At 38.7% G+C, this 20,303-nt stretch overlaps 1 protein-coding gene across 4 annotated transcripts in view; it reads left to right on the forward strand.

Moving 5' to 3' along the window:
- PPP2R2C (protein phosphatase 2 regulatory subunit Bgamma) overlaps positions 1 to 20,303 on the forward strand; it is a 200,622-nt gene that overhangs the window by 134,867 nt on the left and 45,452 nt on the right. For all 4 annotated transcript variants that reach the window (XM_013128901.2, XM_005148501.1, XM_031048435.1 and 1 more), the window contains 4 exons: positions 7,632 to 7,729; positions 8,325 to 8,490; positions 12,838 to 12,950; positions 15,089 to 15,266. In XM_013128901.2, the coding sequence (XP_012984355.1) occupies positions 7,632 to 7,729; positions 8,325 to 8,490; positions 12,838 to 12,950; positions 15,089 to 15,266 (555 nt within the window). The remainder of the gene's footprint in view (positions 1 to 7,631; positions 7,730 to 8,324; positions 8,491 to 12,837; positions 12,951 to 15,088; positions 15,267 to 20,303) is intronic.

A 20,303-nucleotide genomic window follows, 5' to 3' on the forward strand; every position in this document is an offset into this window, starting at 1 on the left:
ACCCAGGTGCATTTTTTTCATCAGCAATCTCAGAAGAATGAATTACTAGCAGGTGTTACACAGTACAAGCTGTGAAGGAGCTTTTAGGGGCTGTGAAGTTTATAAGCTTTCTGTTCATCTCTTTATGCTAAAGCAAAGATTGATTTGCAGTGTTTTCTTAGTTTTAAGTGTTGTTTGTAAGAATAACTATGAGCAGTGTTACCAAAGTCTTAGACTTACTGAAGGTGAAAGGCTTTCTCATGAGTTTTCCAATTTATCTAGGTTGAACAGTATGGAGGGGTCAGTGTTTCCCTGGCTTAGCATCTTTGGACATCCTGGGTAACTGAGGTTCTTGCTGGGTTAGAGTCAGCCCCTGTGGTGCCCGTTAGTATACGGGAGAACCAGTCTCGCAGCACTGTGAGATGCAGTTTGCAGGTGATGCAGTTTGACTATTTGGGAACCCCTAAATAGGTATTAAAAAGGATTTTAGCAAGCTTTCTAGTGGATCAATCCACTGAGTATTTCAGATGATGAAGGCACAAAGCAGTACACTTGATGACATCAACCAGGAGAATAGTAATGTTAATTAGGCATTCTGCAAAACTGAGGACTGAAGCTTTGCAACTTCTGGCTGATAGAAGCAGGTCACCTTGAACATGAAGAAACCTGAACTGCATGTAAATTGTAGCCAAACTTTTGAGAAATGTGTCCTAATTTTCAGCTACACCACATCTGACAAATGTTCCTTGACCTTCTTTACTAATGAAGCAGTGGGAAACGTTCCATTTAACTCAGTGGGTAGAAGGTCAAGACTCTTTGGCCTCTTTTTCTGGTGGCCGTGTACTGTGCAGGAGGGAGATGGGGGCCAGAAGCTTTGAGCTTTTAAATTAGGAATAAGTGGGATGGGAGTTGGAAAAAGGGGGGAGAGAGGGGAATTACTTTGTGACAAGCTGACTCTTAGTGACTGGTATTCAGTATGAAGTGTTGTTTTTAGCACAGAACCCAGATAATCTATTTTACATATTTGTCCTGTAGGCAGAAAATTATTTTCACACTGACTGTGCTCCAATAGTTGGGTGTCATTTCCTGATTTTCTAATTTGAGAAATAGAGCTAGAAATTTGCATGTGATTAAAAAGCTGTTGGAAAATTTTCCTAAGCTCTTAAAATAAATACATGCAAAAAATGTTGGAGGAAAAACCCCAGCTCTAGCAAAGCGTGAAGACAGAAACAGTGAATGACGGTGGTGATAGGTGCTCAGAGAAGGGGTGCAAATTTTGGGTTTGGTTTTTGGATCATGTTTCAAGTAAATTCTCTCTGAGTGAGCACTGAACCTACATTCAAATATTCTGAATGGGAAGATGCTGTCCTTGTCCCTGAGGACATAGGGATCCGTGGACCTGTGAAACTTAGTTGTATCGTGTTAGTCTCCGAATGCTGATGCATGCCACTAAGGTATGTACATGTGGCATTTCTAAACCCCGAGATCTGGAGGTTGAAGATGGAAAAATGGGAAGATCTGCCCAGTGCTTGTCAGGATTTTATTATTTTATTTTTCTTTACTATTATTTACCACCATCCCCAGCTGAAGTGTTCTTGTTTCAAGTAGCCTTTCAAGAGCTTTTCAGCATTTGACCCTGTGGTTTTGGATTTCACATGAGGAAGTGATTGTTATACTCAGTAAGAAATGTTTTATTTAGCCTGATAAACCTCCTTGTTCTTTCATGATGGTATTAAATGGGGCCGTTTGGATTTTGCTTCCAATATATTTGTCCTTGCTAGCGGTGATACCAGGCACAGGGTCAATTAGGAAAACAGCTACATGAAGTGTAGTGGACACACATCTCTGGATTTCATGCTGTTATTGATTGATCACCTTGTTTCACTGATTGCTGAAGCACTTACACTATTAGCATCTATATCCAAAGTTTACTTTGGCCAAAATCAGCTTCCTGTTGTGTTTTGCCCTGCCCATACATCTAACGAGGAGCAAACACAGCATTTTGCAGCACAAACTCCATCAGGTTTTAAAGTAACAATAAAGGAGGGAAAAAAAGCATAGTCAAAGATCTGCCAGGGGCAAAAGGGCATGTAGATCCTTCATTTCAGACTACTTCCTCATCTTCTGCTATGGCATTTCCTTGTGCTCTTCCATGCTTTATTAAGCTCTCGTGTGTACATATACTCTCTCATGTACACTCTTTTGCACCTTTTCCGATGCTCTCGCTCTTACTAACATGTTCACATGCCCTCTTTTTCTCTCTCCCTCTCACATCTGCTTGCATTCTCATTCTCTCTCCTCTGTCCTTCCTATATGGCCACCCAGATGTGATGGGTTATTTTGGTGACTCGAGAGGTGATCAGGCAGTTTGTGTATAAGTCAACAAAATGTCTTGTCTGCCAGTAGAGTGGAGTTGACTTTCTGATGCATTGGCTTTTAGTATTAAGTTTCTGACCCAGCCAAGGTGGACAGGGTGATTTGTGATATCTTGTGTTGTGGTTGCTTGAATTTTGCAGGGTGGTTTCTAGGGTCCTGCAATCCCTGGATCCAGTGTGGTGAATAGGACTGCTGTGAACCAGTTACAGAGTCTGTTGCGTCAAGTAGGGTTTTTTTCTGTTGTTGAAGAGTCTCTGCCATCTGAAAAAAGAAGGATTTTTCTGGCCCTCATACCTTTGAGGTTTCTGCATACCTTGTTTCTAGCTTCTCGAGGAAACCTTTGAAACTTCAGCTTAACAATTTCTTTCCATCCATTTGTTTCTTCCCCCTCACCCCCCTCTTTTATTTTTGGCCCAAGTCTAAACTAAATTCTGACAACACAACTCATTGTAATGGCCTTCTCTTCACTCCAGATAATGCAATACTCCTTTTTCATCTACCATTTGTCCTTTTGTTTTATGGCTCTCTTTGTTGCAGCCTTCTTTGTTGTTTCTTCCAGATTATGCTCCTCAGGGATTTTTGTATCAGTATGACTGAACAGTGCTTGCAGCCATGCCAGATTGTGCTGTGATCGTATTGAATTTCACAAACCAAGGTTAGGCCAGGTCAAAACTTGGTTGAAATAACATAGACTACAAGATTGCCTGCTGGCCAGTGGGAACACAATAGCAACAAATCCTGACCTAGATGCTGATTCAGTCGGTTCAGGCTGATAGTGTTGCCAGGCTGTTTGTGGTGGATGTGATAGAAAGGAGAAGTTCTGTCCTGTTCTGGCTGGTAGGATTTCACAACTTTTTCTTTTTTAATAAAAATATTGATGTTAATTCCAGTGTTCTGGCCCATTCCAAATCCCTTAATTCTGTATCAGATTTACATTGCCATTCAACAGAATATTATATTCTCTGATCTTTTTTTGCCCTATTTTCCTAAAAAGTGAGCGACTGCATGATATTTAGCTGCTGGCTAGGCTTAAACAATTGTAACTGTACCCTTGTGTGATGTTTGCCCTCAAACCTTGCTACTGCTGTCCAAAGAGCTTCATTTCTGTGGTGGGTGAAACAGTTTTGAAATTTTCTTTGATTTCCTGATCTTCTGATGCAAAATAACATTATACCAGGACCTTCAGATGGAAAGCCCCATAAAGTTAGGAATCATTAGTAAATTAGAAAATTATAGTTGAGTTTTCATAGAGTTGCTTGATGTTTCTGACAAAAGACTGTATAAAGATGAATATGTTCAGGCTTTCTTCACTCAGTGTATAGTAGGTGGGAAATGCCATGCAATTATGCTAGAGTGCCCCAAATGGTGCAAAGTTTTATTATATAGATAAGGCTTTAATTACCGTAAAAGTATTTGGACCCGTTTGTGTTGTTTAAGAATAAGGTATTAAACCCTTTAAGATAATCCTGTAAGAGGCTAGAAAATGAACACTGCAAGTATGTGATTGTGTGAAATAAAGGCCAGAATTAATCTGAGCTATGAGTACCAACCTTTGTTTCATCCCACCCCATGCTGAGCCAGAGGAAAGGCTGCTGGAGGGTTTGTATCCATGCTGGGAAAATACTCATGAAGTTGAGGGAAGAGCAATACAATCAGCTACAGATATCTTTGTGTGATGTCTTTCTGTGGATATGTACCATTAGTCTGGGGAATGAAGTTTGTAATGTGTTGTACCTGCTGGAACAATTTACTGTGTCAGGATGTGAAACAGATGACCAGGTGTGTAGCCCCCTGGAGTATTTTCATCTTTTGAAGGTTTTTTGTTTGCTTTTCTCAGTCAGTGTCTGTATTTTGAGTGTCCAAGTTGTGCTCTTTAACCGAGTAAAAATGCTGAGCATGACGACTTTCAAATCCAAGTTTATATATATTTCTGCATAGAAAAAATGGGGAATTAAAAAATGGAATAGGAAGATTAACATTGGATAAAAGTTGGGATTTGTAATCTGATTGGAAATGTTTGCCCATTGGCATTGAGGTTACCCATAATTGTTCTTAATAGGTAAATTATCTGTGTCTCTGATAATCCTGTTCGTTAGTGCAAAGCTTGGCATTGCCAGCAGAGATATGGAACATGTAGTGCAGAAGGCTGACAGGAGTCTTTCATCTTTTCCATCCCTTGCCAAGGGCTTACTGTACATGCAAATTCATCAGCTCTTCCATTATGGAGCATTTATATATCCTGGGCAGGGTGAAATCTGGTAGTTAATTGCTCTGTACAGTCAGGGGGCCATTCTCCAATGGAAGAATCTGCAAGATAGGACCATAGTGGCTGATGCTGCTGCAGCATTAATAAGTATATAGGGGAACGCTCTGCAGAAGGGTATGGAGAGCATTGTTGATTGACTCTTTTCCTACCTTCTCTGTCTTAGGAAGAGGCAGCCTGGCTAATCTTTCTTATGAAAGCAACATGACTAATGTTTGCCTGCTGAACAGATATGCTGGATAAGAGTATATATTTTTTGCTGTTGTTTTCAGCTGTTATTTACAGGATCAATAAAAGTGATTTTCAATTCAAGGATAATTTTTTACCAGCAAGCTGCATAGCCTCCGAGGTTGGAATATTGGATCTGCTCTTTTTCAGAACAAGTTAATTTAAGAATGATAGGTAGCTTTCAGTTCAGAATTACTTCTTCTAATAGAAAGGAGGGATAGAGCTGGAAGAAACAACTTGAGGGGGAGAGAAATTTGCCTCAGAACATCATTGCTTACATTGCCCACAGATACTTCATGCTTTAGCTGCTTTTCTTTAAGGAATAATCACTTAACTGCTGACAATATTTTAATGACAAATGCAATATAAGAACAAAATGCAGTGATGTTTTATTATAACCATAGTTCAGTTGCTACTGAAGTCTGTGCAGATGCTTCTGTGGGCTTTACTGGGCGTTGGCTGATACCCTCTTTAAAGTGCAATGTAGTATTTTGTGACCATTGTGACCACTGAGAAGAGTATTTCATGCCATGGTGGAAGTATTCCAGGTCAAAACCAAGTGTATTCACACATACAAATTCAAGTGCCATTCATTCCTTTTGCATGGTTATTTTATATGATTCTTTTGTGACCTGTTGAGAAAGTTGCATAAGCATTACACATGCCATGCATACACACACAAATACACGTGTTTTAATAGATCTTACATTCCTCCACTCTGTATTTACCCTTTTCCTTCACTGCACACTTAAGATAGGAGACTCCATTCTAAAAGGACTGTCAGTATGAGGCTTCAGTTCTGCCTCTATGGCTGGGGTAAGATAGAGCTGGAAATTAGGAAATCATGCAGGTATTCTTTTATAAGCAGGAGCTCACAACTACTATCAGTATGAATTTTGCAGGGTAAGAACAAAATAGCCAAGAAATGTTCTTCCACTGGAAGCACTACAGATGGACATGCCAGAGAAGTTGATTAGGTTTTTAGGTTAAAAAAGTAATGCCATTTTTTAGATCAAACTCAACCCATCCCACGTCCCAGAGCATTGTCAACCATAAGCAGAGTCTGTCTAATCTTCCTGTACTCTAATAAGAGTAGGGCTTTAGGGTTTTTATTTTATTACCTATAAAATACACAGTCTGTGGAAGCCCACATAAAAATCAGATGCTATTAACTTTGAGAGCTTTGGGTTCAGACCCAAAATATTCTAAGTCATCTTGTTCTATTTTTCTGAAAGTCTATACATCCATACATTTTATTCAACAAGAAAGAAAATGATGTACATACTTTATGGTTCCCCTTCCTCCTTTATATAAGTAAGGCATGGAAGGGGAAAAAGAGGCAGATTTGGTTTTGTTGGTTTTCTTTTAGACAGAACAATATGATGGTGAAGATCTCTTAAAAAAATTAAAGGTATTTTACTTTACCATGAATAGGGTAAAGTTTTCCTTTTTTAGATGACAAATTGTCTATAATACTCCAGTAAGAATCTGGGTTTGGATGGCTGTGTTGCTGATGAGAGCTACTGGCAACAGAATCCTTCTAACACTCAAATGCAAGTTTATTAAAAGAATAATGGGAACAGATGTTTTCAATTCATAAACTGTAGCAAGTAAATGGTACATCCACTTGTTATTTCAATTCCTTTGAAATCTAGTGAACTCATTTAGAGCTAGGTTTTCAAAAGAGCGTAGCCCACTGTTGGCTCATTGTTCTCAGTATAAACTGATGGATGATGAACGTGTTTGAAAACCACAGCATTTCATGCCTAAAGGGGAACTGCTAACTACTGATGCTTCTAAAAATCTGGCCCATGTTCCTGATGAGTGAATGCTGATCATCATAGAGGATTCATACATGCAGTCTCTGAGTAATACCCTGAATTTGTCCGTGATTGTATATATGATGGCTTCTTAATTTACTGTTGCACTAGGCATTTTAATTCAAATTTTGCTAATACTGTAGGATTAACTGTAGATTATGAGTCTAGCATTTAATGTCATACAAACAGAAGAACCAGTTCTTTTGCTTCTACAGTCTCTTTCTTCCTTCTCATCCTGATGTGTAGTAATTTGTACTCAAAACTGGCCTGAGGTTTTGATGAGGTTTCTTGTTTAAGCTGATGCAATTGCTTGGGGAAAGGGCGATGTTGGAAATTAATAAAAGAAGAGACTGGCATCTTTTTATCTTCTGATGACACATTTTCATGGGGCTGAAATGATTTACCAAACCCGGTGATTTGAATGGGCTCTTGCCAACATTGCACAGTGAGCAGTTCTGGTTTTGCTTTTATTCCTCTGTGGTAGGATGGGCTGCATCTACTTTACTTTTGCACTCTTAGGTGAAATACATGCTAGGAGGTTACATTAAAACCTTTGTAAAGGGTGAAGTATAAATAATGCATGCAACAGGACTGAGATGTTATGTTGGTCTTTGCTAGAGGAAATAGCAGGAGGCCAATGCTGTTGCTATTGCCAGTACTGAAAAAAGCTTTGTAGCAGGCTGAAATTACTCTTATTGAAACATAACCTCTCCAGAGATCTTCTCCACTCCCAGACTGCAGATGTGCTGGAAACACAAATTTGAATCATTATGTTTGCACTTGGTTCACTGTGTAGCCACCTCAGATTGTCATGGCATGCAGCCTGTTTGCATTACTGACTTGCTATTGAATTCATCTGTATTCCTTCAAGTCCCTCATTTGTTGCATTTTTGTGGAGTGCTTGATATTTCTGATGGCTTTGTGTTGCTATCTGAAATTTGTTTTTTCTTTCTTTTTCCTTCCAGCTGATATTATTTCTACAGTTGAGTTCAACCACACTGGAGAACTGCTGGCTACTGGTGACAAGGGGGGTCGGGTTGTTATATTCCAAAGGGAACCTGAGGTATGTGAGCTACCAGTGTAGTCCTTAATTGGCTAAAACCTGGCTTTATTTTTAATACTTTAATTGGATCTAGCTAACAGACCTATTTATGATCTCAAGGTTCAGTAAACCAGAATGTCACCACTTTGGAGAGGAAGTGAATGTGGGCAAGGATCTTTTAGTCGGAAGTTTGTTGACCTAAACAAAAAACGCATTAAAGCTCTAAAATTCTAATCTAAGAACAAAGAAGGTTGATTTTGTTTTACTTCTCCATAATTTGAATAGCTTTTGCCTGTTTGATGGAGCCATTCCATTTAAAATGATGCCTTTGCTGTGATAATCTTTATGTTTCACATTTTCAGTATCTCTTGTAGAAAGCTTTCCTAAATAATTGACGTTTCTTCTAATATGCTGCCTTTTATAAAATGTTGCTTCAATACTTAGAGGAAATTTCATTCCTGTAGACACAAATCTGTCAATATCACTTTTTGGATGAGAGATTAAATTAAACTTTCAATATTTTTATATTTATAAGGCTGCCTATGCACCTTTCCTAAGAGATGGGGATGTATTGCCATCATAAACCATATGTTTTTGTTGGTTTTATTTTCTGTAGAGTAAAAATGAGCCTTACAATCAGGGGGAGTACAATGTTTACAGCACTTTCCAGAGCCATGAACCTGAATTTGATTATTTGAAGAGCTTGGAGATAGAAGAAAAAATAAACAAGATCAAGTGGTTGCCACAGCAAAATGCAGCTCACTCACTTTTATCAACAAATGGTAAGACAGATGAAAGAATGTAGGACATATCAGCCTATTTGCTCTTATACATTTTAGTGCTGACTGTATATATTTGTTAATTTTAATCTGGTGGTTTAGTAATTCCCTCTTACAAAGTTTACCAAGACTGTTATACTGACTCTTATATCTGTTATTTATGTATTTTATTCATAGCCATAGGGTTTTTCCTAGTGATTATCCATAGACATTCAGTGAGCTATATCAATTTTTGTTACTTACATGCAGTGCTATCCTGAAGTACATTTTGTGACAAGGGCATTGCCTTACTCAGAGGCTGTGTTTCACAGGGGATTTAGAGTTTTGTCTGCTGCATTTGTCATAACTTTTATTCTTTGTAGATGTGGAAATGAATGTAGATAAGAGATTAATTTATTTTCTTTTCATTCATTATCAGTAGAATGGTTGAGTTCTAAGGAGTTGCACAAGTCTTTGGAAAGCAGTAGTAACAATGCTAGGATATTGATCCTGACTCATCTTTCTAGCATGCTTAAGGCCTAGTGATTAAAAAATATAGTATTGCTGAGAGGGGATATGCAGATGTGACATAGTGGGAAGAAACTGAATGGAGCCCAACATGTTCAGGTGTCAGTTAGGAAACATTTTGAACATACTGACACCCACAACCTTTATTATTGCTGATGAAAATAATATTTTAAATTTTAAATGGTGGATATAATTTTTAACAGAAAAGGCTTTTTCTTGTGAAGTTTGAGCATAATTCAAAATTGCTGGTATAGAACTAGTGTAATCTCACTTTGTGAATTGATGCCATAAAGCAAAATGATTGCTTCTAGTTAAAATTTATAGCAATAACTAATATATACATTAATAATTAGTAAATAATTTTATGGTTTGTATCCTGTTTTCTTTAACAGACTCGTTAAAGGAAACTTTAACTTCAGGTTGTCTTGTGACTTTCAGGGGACACTGTTGCAATATTTGAAATGAAACATCTGTTATAGCTAAGTGATTTATAGGCTAGTTGAAAGATTAGTCAGCTACTTACGAAGTTTGGGAGTTTACTGCTGCATATTTCCCTTGGTCAAAATATCTGTTCTACTTATGACAACTTTAAGAACATCTTATTACAAGTGCATGATCCAAAATTAATAGAATCACAGAATCATGGAATAGTTAGGGTTGGAAAGGACCTTAAGATCATCCAGTTCCAATCCCTCTGCCATGGGCAGGGACACCTCACACTAACCATGTCATCCAAGGCTCTCTCCAGCCTAGCCTTGAACACCGCCAGGGATGGAGCATTCATAACTTCATTAGGCAACCCATTCCAGTGCCTCACCACCCTTACAATAAAGAATTTCTTCCTTATATCCAAGCTAAACTCCCCCTGTTTAAGTTCTAACCCGTTACCCCTATGATAGTGCAGATTATTAAAAGTAAATGTCTTCCTTTTAATTTTAAAGTTTATTTTTGGAAACTGAGAAATACAGGAAGGGAGAAACGAAGAAATAATCACTCTTAGTGTTGCTATGGCTTAATCCAGTTGCAGACAATACTGTGCAAGCCTAAAACCTTGCAAAATACTTTGGTCTCTGTTTTTCCCCTTTTTTAATTCTGAAGCATCCCAGCAGACGTCTTTATGGTGAGGCAAACAGAAGTGGTGCCACTGGCAGAGCCTTTGGATTTGGGTTTGAATCACAAAACATTTTTGTGTGCCAAGGAGGATTCCTCTCTTCCTGGCACAGCAGGGTTGAAGTCTGAAGATTCTCCTCTTGGTGTACTCTTAAAGATAGCTTTAAATTTAGGATGCAGAAGGCCCATACTGAATTCTTTGATGTCTCACAAAATACCCCTGAGAAGTCATTGACAATGTATATCAATTCCATGCCTATAAAAAGGATAAAAGTATTTTCCTTAACTTATAGAGAATGAAGGCATTGCCATCACACAACTGGACAGGTTGTAGAAATATCTTCAGTACTAGTTTATATTTACTAATTTAGGAGCGTCATCTTTTAATGCAATTCCCAATATTTTGCTCTCCTGTAGTTTAGGATCTAAAGCACAGTTTTGGTCAGAAAAATGGGAACTGTGAAACAGCATCTTTTCTTCCCGCTGGCACAGGTGGACATTTGCTGGAATATGCACCTCTGTTAAGGAACATGAGGGGAAAGTCCATCTAAATCTCACCCTCACTGCAGGAGGGTGGACATGTCTTCACCTTCCCAAATCTGTTTCCATCCTTGTAAAAGGAGAACCTTTGCTGAGGCTGTTTCTGCACAGGTCACCTCTCTCAGAGGAGATTTTGGTTTCTTTCCCGTTTGTGCATTACCAGCAAGTCATCAGCTAAGCTTTGACTGCAACAGAAAGAAACCACCATAGGTTTCAAATCCCACTGTGGGTTTGCACTGCTTGCAGCTAGCAAATTTCTGGTTTGCACTGTAAACTGAACTGATTTTGTAGTATAATAATAATTTATTAGGTTTCATTGGTATCTTTTGTGGCAGAATATATTTGGGCTGCTTTCAGTCTGAGCTACAGGGGGTAGATCAGAATTTGGCCCGTACAGATTCTTTCATCTGAGGATTCGAGACTCCTTACCAGACATTAATTAATTTAAACTTCACAACACCCTTGAGACAGAATGAACACTGAACCTTACAGATGGTTCTATATTTTGCAATATATAAGCATGCTCAGAATTTCTAGGGAGTATTTAAAGTGCTGAGGCAGATGAAAGAGAAGGAAACCAACACATGCGATACCCTCAATCACTAATGAAATAGTTCTCACTCAGGAAAAGGAAGGGTTTGTCAATAGCAGTCAAATCCAACAATGTGTTTTTTCTTATAATTAATCTTACAATTGCTGTATTTATAAATTTTAGAATAGAGAAACAGGAATACCACTGTTTACATGTAACAAAAATCCCCCAAAATGACAGTCAATATGTGTTTTTATCCATTAATTAAAATGACTGATACAAATGGAATGTATTGAATCTTTAAATGGAACATTTTAGTTGTGGATTGAACTGATCTCTTGTTCTGTAGATTGATCAATTGTAATGTTTTTGTTGCTTGAAAATTAATGTATTGATATTCTTAGTAGGTGCATAATAGGGAAAGCCTTCAGAGTACCAGAGGGATTGATTTTGAAAGAGGAAAAGGTCAAAGTTAAAGTTGCTATAGAAGTGCAAAGTGGTTCGTGTATTCATATGTCCTGCCTTTAAAATGATTTGTATTAGCATTTGAAAGAAGCATTTAGATCAGCAACACTGGAAAATAATTATTCTCTGCTGTGTACTTGGGTAAAGAGGGGAAAAGAAAGAAAGTGGGACAAAACCAGACACATGCAGAAACTGAGGCTAATGAAGGTTGTGGTGGCAACTGAAGTGCAGAAGCTTTGGAAGGGCATTGGCTGCCCCGTGAACAGATGATTTAAACAGCCATTAGAAGTTTGGGACACGTTTATTTCATGACAAGACTTGGCACTGATTTTTTCAGTCTAGGGAGTGTTAAGGTTGGCAGGTTGGGTGCATGTCCAGAGTGGGAGTGGACGATCAACATTAGTGAGATCTGCATTTCAGCTACTACAAAACCAAGGACAAACTCCATCTGAAATGTTTTAAACTTCTTTTTGTTGGCTTCACAGGCTCTTTGTTAAATAGAGGCATCCTTATATTATGTTTCACCCATCATGAAAAAGGGAGAGTTTAGATTTAATTCCATTCCATGTAAGATTAGTGTCTTTTTCTCCCAGCTTCTCTTTCTTACCCTTACAATGCAATTCTGTTTGTTTTTTAACTTAAGTTCTCAGCTGCTTTCCCATAGGAGGGAGAAATGTCTCGTTTTTCACACAACCTTTCATTTGCTAAAGCTCCTGATGTTACCCCAATTTATCACTGCCCATTCCCACAACAGGCTAGGCAGGTGTCTCTGGTTTGTCTGTCTACTCCATGCTCTTGCCATGCTGTCCATAAATAAACTAGTAAACTGGCTTTAATATCAAGATTATTTCTGTGCAAAGTCAAATTGTCAGTCTGAGCTTCAGGAGTGAGCATTGAGAGGTTTTTGTTTGTTTCACCTGTAAACTACCAAGTTGGATACATGAACGGCTTTTGCTTTGCATGGTCTGTCAGCTGCCAGGAGCCTCTGACTCTGTTTGAAGGGATGGAATGTGCTCTATGAGTATTTTTTTCTGTTGGCAACATTTTCTGGATGTGCAAAACTAAGTGATCTAGACTGTTTAGCACAGGACTTGTCTAAACTAAAGTGCAAAACTGCATTAGGGAATACACTCTGAAAGGTGAGTAACCACATTCAGAATTCCTATGCTGACAGTTGTTTTTCTTTTCTTTTGAAGATAAAACAATCAAATTATGGAAAATTACAGAAAGAGATAAGAGACCAGAGGGGTACAACTTAAAAGATGAAGAAGGGAAACTTAAAGATCTTTCTACAGTAACATCACTGCAGGTAAGCTGTTGTCTTTGCCCCAGATCCAGTTGTTTCTGTACAAATGTGGCAGTCATGGATGCTAACTGAGTAAAAGATTTAAATATGTACTTAATGCTAATATATGATTATTCTCATTGAAGTTTTAGCTGACTGATCTTGAATCTATTGTACGTTTTCAGGACACAAATGCTTTATGATATAGTGACTAAAACAAATATATTTAGAGAATTTGTCTGTTTTGTTCTTCCTGGCAATATTATCTCAGCATGAATTAATGTGGTTTCACACAAGGTTCTTCAGCCTGGTGTGCTGGAAGCATTCTACCTGTAATTAATCTTAAACAGTATTTTTGCCCCAGTCAGAGCAAATGAGTTAAAGGCAGTACCCCAACTTTCAGTCACATCCATATTTTGGTAGTATGAAAGAATTTTCTCCTATTTGAAGTTTGCAGTAGTCTGTACTCCAGTGAACATGATGTTCCGCATTGCTGAACGGATCATAGAATCATAGAATGGTTTGGGTTGGAAATGACCATAAAGCTAATTTAGTTCCAGCCCCCTGCCATGGGCAGGGACACCTTCCACTAGACCAGGTTGCTCCAAACCCTGCCTAATCTGGCCTTGAACACTGCCGGGGATGGGGCAGCCACAATTTCTCTGGGCACCCTGTGCCAGCGCCTCAGCACCCTCATAGTGAAGACTTTTTTCCTAATATCTGATCTAAATCTCCCCTCATGCATTCTCAGATGCAGTCATGGAACTCATGTAACTGTATATGGTCACAGAATCATTCTGGTTGGAAAAGACCTTTGAGGTCTTTGAGTCCAGCTGTAAACCTAACACTGCCTTGTTCACCTCTAAACCATGTTCCTGAGTGCCACGTCTTTTAAATGCCACCAGGGATGATGGCTCCACCACTATTCTGGGCAGCCTGATCCACTGCTTGATTTTTCCTAATAGCCAACCTAAACTTCACCTGGTGCAACTTGTGACTGTTCCTTCTTGTCCTATTGTTTGTTACTTGGCAGAAGAGACCAACACCCACATGATAATGTAAATAGCTTATTTTCTCTCGGACTTTAATGGTTGAATTTACTCAGGTGTTTTGGTGAAGAAATTAGCTAAAGGTTAGAACTGAAAGGCTCCATTGTATAAATGCTAGTATTTCTTTATGATTAAAACCAAACAATTAAACCCTGTCTCCAGTACTAGCCAGTATTGTCTATTGTGAAAAAAAGCCTCCAAAGTGTAAAGATGACTACATTCATGGAATATTTATCTGTTCTGTATGATTAGGCAGGCAATACAATTCCAGATTGCTTATAGTCTGAGAATTCAAAGGCTGAGGGAATGTTTTGTTCCTTTAGTGGCAAGCTAAACTAAATGCTTTAACTTCTCTGTGTTCCTCTTTAAACTATCTTGTGGATTGATACATGATAGGTTGTTTCTGGTGCATGTTCAGCAACATCGTATAGTTTCAATCACTGACTACAGCCTTACAGTTTACTGCTTTACCAATAGGTAATGAATTGACAGTATCTAGTTACTGAAGCAAGATATTGGAGTGAGACAGAGAAATAATGACGGTACAATGATGAGTGATAGTCTCTGGTCTTCTTTTTTTCCAGGAGTATGTGTTTATGTACAGTGTGTCAACTCGTTGGCTTTGTAATCCAAGGCTTCATTTATTATGCTTTGTTGAGATTATAACCTTGACACCACTTTTCTGAGAAAGAGACATCAAGTACCAACAGAAATGCTCTAGGTGATTTACAACTAACAGCAAACTCTTCAGCAGAAGCAACATAGTAGGACTTTACTGCTTGTCTAAGACAGAGCCTGTTGAGAGAGTAGCTCCTGCTGTGAGATGGGGCTGTTGTGTGGCAGCTGCCAGTGCCTCCCTTCCCACCGTCCAGGCTTCCTATTGCTCTGCCTGGCTTTCCATGGCTCTCCTGTCTCTCCCTTTCTCCTTGGCAGGGGTGGGATGTCTACCCCAGCAGTCTATCCATAGAGAAATTCAGCGTGCATACACTGTCAAGAAGTTTTTTAATGTCACAGTTTTCGAATGCTTGCTCACCATTGAAACTCTCATCATCTTAGCAAAAAGTAGTTAAAATCTCACTTCTTTCCTGGTTTGTGTTTCAATTTTTTTGGCAGGTGCCTGTATTGAAACCTATGGATTTGATGGTAGAAGTCACTCCCCGGAGAATCTTTGCTAATGGTCACACCTATCATGTCAACTCAATATCCGTCAACAGTGACTGTGAGACATACATGTCAGCGGATGATCTCAGGATTAACCTCTGGCATTTAGCAATCACAGATAGGAGCTTCAGTATCCTTTATTGTGGTTCCTTGCTCATTGTTGGTAGTATTTTTCTGCAGTTTTAAAATATACCTTTACTTAAAATATACCTTTACTTATGCAGTATTTGTAACAGAAAATGCTCAGGTGCCATGAGAAAGCTAAGAGGTTGCAAAAATCAAGGAATTTTATGTGAAAAATAACAGTCTTGGAGTTGATTAATGACAGGTAAATAGAAAACTGATGCCAGCTGAATGGTAACTATTCACCTGACTAGAAGACTCTGTACTGTTATTTCCTGAAGACATTTCACACTAATCTGCTCCACCTTGTTTTGCTGAAAGGTCAGTCCTTACTCTGACTTATACCCCTTGCTCCCCATCACCCTGCTCCCCAGAACCTAATGCCTGAGATCAGCATAGTTTGGAGGTAAGGCTCAGCTGCTCTGTGTGAGTTGCTGTGTCTGTGATTAATGCAGTTATTGCTAGATCAAGTGCTGGCATCATTCTGAAAGCTGTCTTGTGGGATCGTTCCAGTCATTGGTGAGTCTGCCTCTTGCATTGCACCAGGGTGGCTTGGAAGAGAAGTAAAAGAAAATGTAGCCATGAAAAGCGATTCTCTGTGTTTTGCAGAACATTAAGGGATCAGAAAGAAGAGGAACAGGTTATGGGGACAGCACAGAATGTTGTGTTTCTTTGGTGGTTACTTTTTAGGTATTTCAAAAGGAGTTAGAAGAATATTTCTCTGTAGATTTGTATGAGGGACTATAAGACATCAAAATGAAGTTGTCCTGCCAGGGGAAAATTCCTAAAAAATAGTTCCAGTGTGATGGGGTGTTCTCCCTGTCTCTGGTAATTGTTTTTATTTATTCCTTCATAGGCTGTATCACCTTTGGAGCTTAACCCATGCTTTGTTATGTCCCAGGGAACATTTTAATTAAATCAAACAACTCTTAATGTCCTTAAACTACCTTTGCAAGGTCAAGTGTCTGTGCCTTTACTCTGGGGATTGTAGGGAATATCTCCTCAGTTTGGTTCCACATTCATATTATTTTTCTGCCTTTTCCACCTGTCTAGATAGGCAAGCTGAATGGTACCCTCTTTGATATGACTGCACATAAAGCATGAATTTATATGGGGTTCTTCAAAGTCCAACCATGTCTGCCTTCAGTACCCAAGCAACTGTACTTCCATTCTTTAGTAAGAGAACACAGAGTGGGAAAATGGTTTGCCAGCATGCCTGTATGGAGCGTGGCTCCTGGCAGTCTCCTCCTCGCTGTAGCTTCACCTTCCAGTCTTGTCTCTGTCCTGGGCACTTTTATACATAACTTCTGTGTCTTCTCCTCTACTGTGTATCCTCCTCTTTCTTCTAAAGCAGAACGGTTGAGTCAGACTAAGCACAACAATCTCTGTATGTCTCTGTGTGGTACCAGATCACATTCCAAAATACTTACACAAGAGAAGCCTTTGCTTTTGGCCCTCCCTTTTGTGTTAAAAGCTGTTTTATAAAATATGGATTGCCAGGGGAAATGTCTCTGACAAGTTTTAAAAAATCAAATAGTTATTATAGTTCATGAGGACAACATGAGTTTTTATTGTCATTTGCTGTGCTAAGAGCTTTCTGACAGAAATATCATACCCAAATTCATCTTTAAACCCCAAATGTGTATAAATCCTTGAAAAGAAAAGGCTAACTACAGGAGCGTTGGTACAATCAGTACAAAATATTGTGATTATGGTAGTATAAAATATTTCTTGGCATTTATGCAGAGATTTTTATTTTCACATCCTCTACATATGTTGATCAGTTTATCCTGGGTTCAGGACAGAAAGTTAAGATGCTGGTAGATAGATGAATTTGTCTACTATTTTGAGGATGAAAAAAATTGAGGGAGAAATCGCTTATGAAAACTATAAATTTCATAGTCCAGATTAACATTTCATTTGCCTTTCATATGAAAACACTTGTATGCAGGCTTCAGAAGCACTTGGTCTCCAATGATGTTTCCAATTCTAGCAATACACTAGGAAAGAGCTGAAAAACAGGCTTAGTCTTATGTTCATAACTCCTACCATATGTATGTCTTGATGGAACAGCATGGGTAACAAAATTATTTGAGATTGAATAACTGTGTAGGTTGTTACTGTTTTTGCTCCTGTATGTTCCACTGTGACAGCTGCATGGACCCTGCTTCAAGTGTTAGCACACTCTGATCATCAAATATTTACTGATAAAAAGTGTTTTAGGGTTTCTGATTGAATTATTGATTTAGCTCTTAAAATGTGCATTTTATAGTGGCACACTCAGTTTCTGAGTATGAGTGATGATGAAGGCGAGATTAAAAGTGTATTTCTGAGTTTTAGGGTAGGATTCTTTTCCTGTATCTGAGACAGCAGCTTTGGAATACTTACATGGATGACTTCAGAATAACTGGATTTCTATCCTGGATTGGCATCAGATATTGCTCATCTTTTAGATATACATGAACAGACATCTGGGAGGACTGGGATAAGAGAGTTCAGGCATTAGGAGAACACGTAAGTAAGGGATGATCAGTGCTAGAGGCAAACAATGGCCAAGTTGGCCATGGTTGCAGCCCATTGACTTTTGTGGCTGGATACCATTATGTACCCGTTACATATTCAAGAGAGTAGACTGAGTTAAGCACGTGGTATTCACTTCTGTTTCAGACAATATCTGTACTCTATCTGTACACAGCTGTCCAAACAGATCATCCGGCAGATTACTTTTACTTAATTATTTGGTAAACAGAATGTAGGTGTAGGTAAACAGATAGTTAGGTGTTCCAAGAGAATATGAAGTGATTGCAGAATATTGCTCATATTGGGGAATTAACTGTGGGAGACTGAAGTAACTGGATGAAGGGAATGAGCAGTTAAACTTGCATAAGTCTTTCCACAAGTATCTTTTCATCCATATAGGGTCATATAAGTCCTTGTAAAAATTGCAGATGCATGTTTTCCACTAGATTTCAACATCTGTCCCGTAAGGAAACTGCATTTCTGTCCTGTAGAATACCCAGTTAAATAAAATTCTCCTGGAAGTAGATGAGCTTCTGGTAAAGACATTGGGTGTGCTGGTTGCAATTATGACACACTGAGATGAAAGATTTCTGCCAAGCAAACAGTTTCAATTATAAATGAATGTTGCTGGGCTTGGTGCCTTCTGCAGCTTAAGGGGACAGGCAGGAGGAGGCTCAGGCAGTTCTAAAAACGCTTGCTTCACATCTTTTTGATAGATGCAATATGGAAATGAAGCATTTGCTGGTTTACATGCAAGACTTAATTCCTTGAAATACATGTATAAAACAATAAATATAAACCATTTTCGGTTGAAGTGGTGTTTGTTAATAAGGGATCTGGCAGTGATGCATATTTGTCTTTCTATTTTCCCTCAGAGGCAGCACTGCTACATATAATGAACTGCAATCTGTTTACCCAAGAGGCTGGTTGTGACAATGACACAAACAACAAACACAGTGGTAGAGTTTCTGGACATTCGGCTCATGTTTGAACATCTTTACAAATTGCTTAGGAAAGGCTGGAGAAAGAATGGAATAGCAGTGGTATGTTAGGGTTTTTTTCAAGTAAAGTACTTTGTCTTGTCGAATTTGATTTGAGAACAGTTGGGTTATAATCATTATTTTAGCAGTTTTACAAATCACTGAAAATTGTTCATTTCTTTGAAGACAAAAAGACAAAGTAATGCAGATTTTACTTTCTTTCTGTCTCCTTTTGAAAACATTTTAAATCAGCTCTGCAAAGTTTGACCAGAATACTTGCCTTGGGTAAAGCCTTAGGCAAATAAAATACAATTAGTGGTTTCTTGGTTTGCTTTTGTATTAGCATAAACAGTAACTGGGGTAGAAAACAGACAAGTGAGTTTTATGCTATGGCTGTGTTAATTTTCATGAGGAATATGCAAGACTTCTCTACATTCCTTCCCACTTGCAAGCAGATTTACTCAGTATCATTTGGGCAGGATGAGGTGAGAGAAAAGGAAGGGGGAAAGAAGGTCAGCTGATAAATAATTGCACATGTGAGGCGTTTCATTGCTAAAAGGTTTAATGTGTTTGGTTGCGTTGTGGAGAATGAGTTGAAGTCCTTAATTATGGATTATATTCTTCACTGGAAAAGAAGTAAGGGAAAGGTTACTGTATTTGTTAATGTTTGGTCTGAAATGTCTTAGTGTTGCCCATAGCTTAAGCCTTTAGGTAGGTCATCTTGCGTGTAGTGAATGAGAAAACAGGACTGCTGGAAGCATACTGGTAAGATTTACTTCACATCAGCAGCAATCTCTGGACAATCTAGCTGTACTAAATATTCTTTATGAGAATGTATTTGGATTGCTCACAGAACTATGTAGCTCATAGCACTTGAACTCCCTTCATTTCCTGGTAGCACACTATTTCACTCCAGAGGCTGTCATGGCATTGCTATGGAAACAGCATCACCATTTCCAGCATGTACTCATCTTGAGACTCATCTTGACTAAAATACTCATTTCTCAGTCAGATCAATATAGTCCAGGGTTATCCTGTTTTAATAAAAATTTCTTTCTTCCATGTCCCATAAGGGTTAAGCTAATTAGCAAATCACTGTAGGGCCTTCGTACAGTGTAATGTATTCCAGTATTTGAAGCATATCATAGGTAGTCAGATCATTAGGCATCATATCTTGGGGAAATTACTAGTTGAGAAGTAAACAACAACAAAGAATAAAAGAAATAGGTAAAAACCCCACCCCTCATGGTGCACTGATGGAGACCAAGTCAGTGGCAGCCCACTGCGCACCTGAATATAGGGCATATACAGTGCTGTGGGAGCAGCCCGGAGGCTGGGGATGTTAGCTAGTCTTCAAAATTCCTGTTACCCACTGCAGTGCTAAGCATTTGAATGCTAAACTGCAAGCAAATCTGCAGTGTTCTCTTGGCATTTGTGGAGCTGTAATCTGGGAAGTTTATTCCTTTGAGTGAGATAGGGTTATTTCTATAAAATATTCCTGAGCCAGGATGACTGTGCACAAGCTGTGTGTGTGCGTAGGGATG

The sequence above is a fragment of the Melopsittacus undulatus genome, chromosome 7 (genome assembly GCF_012275295.1).
Source record: "Melopsittacus undulatus isolate bMelUnd1 chromosome 7, bMelUnd1.mat.Z, whole genome shotgun sequence".
NCBI classification, from domain to species: Eukaryota; Metazoa; Chordata; class Aves; order Psittaciformes; family Psittaculidae; genus Melopsittacus; species Melopsittacus undulatus.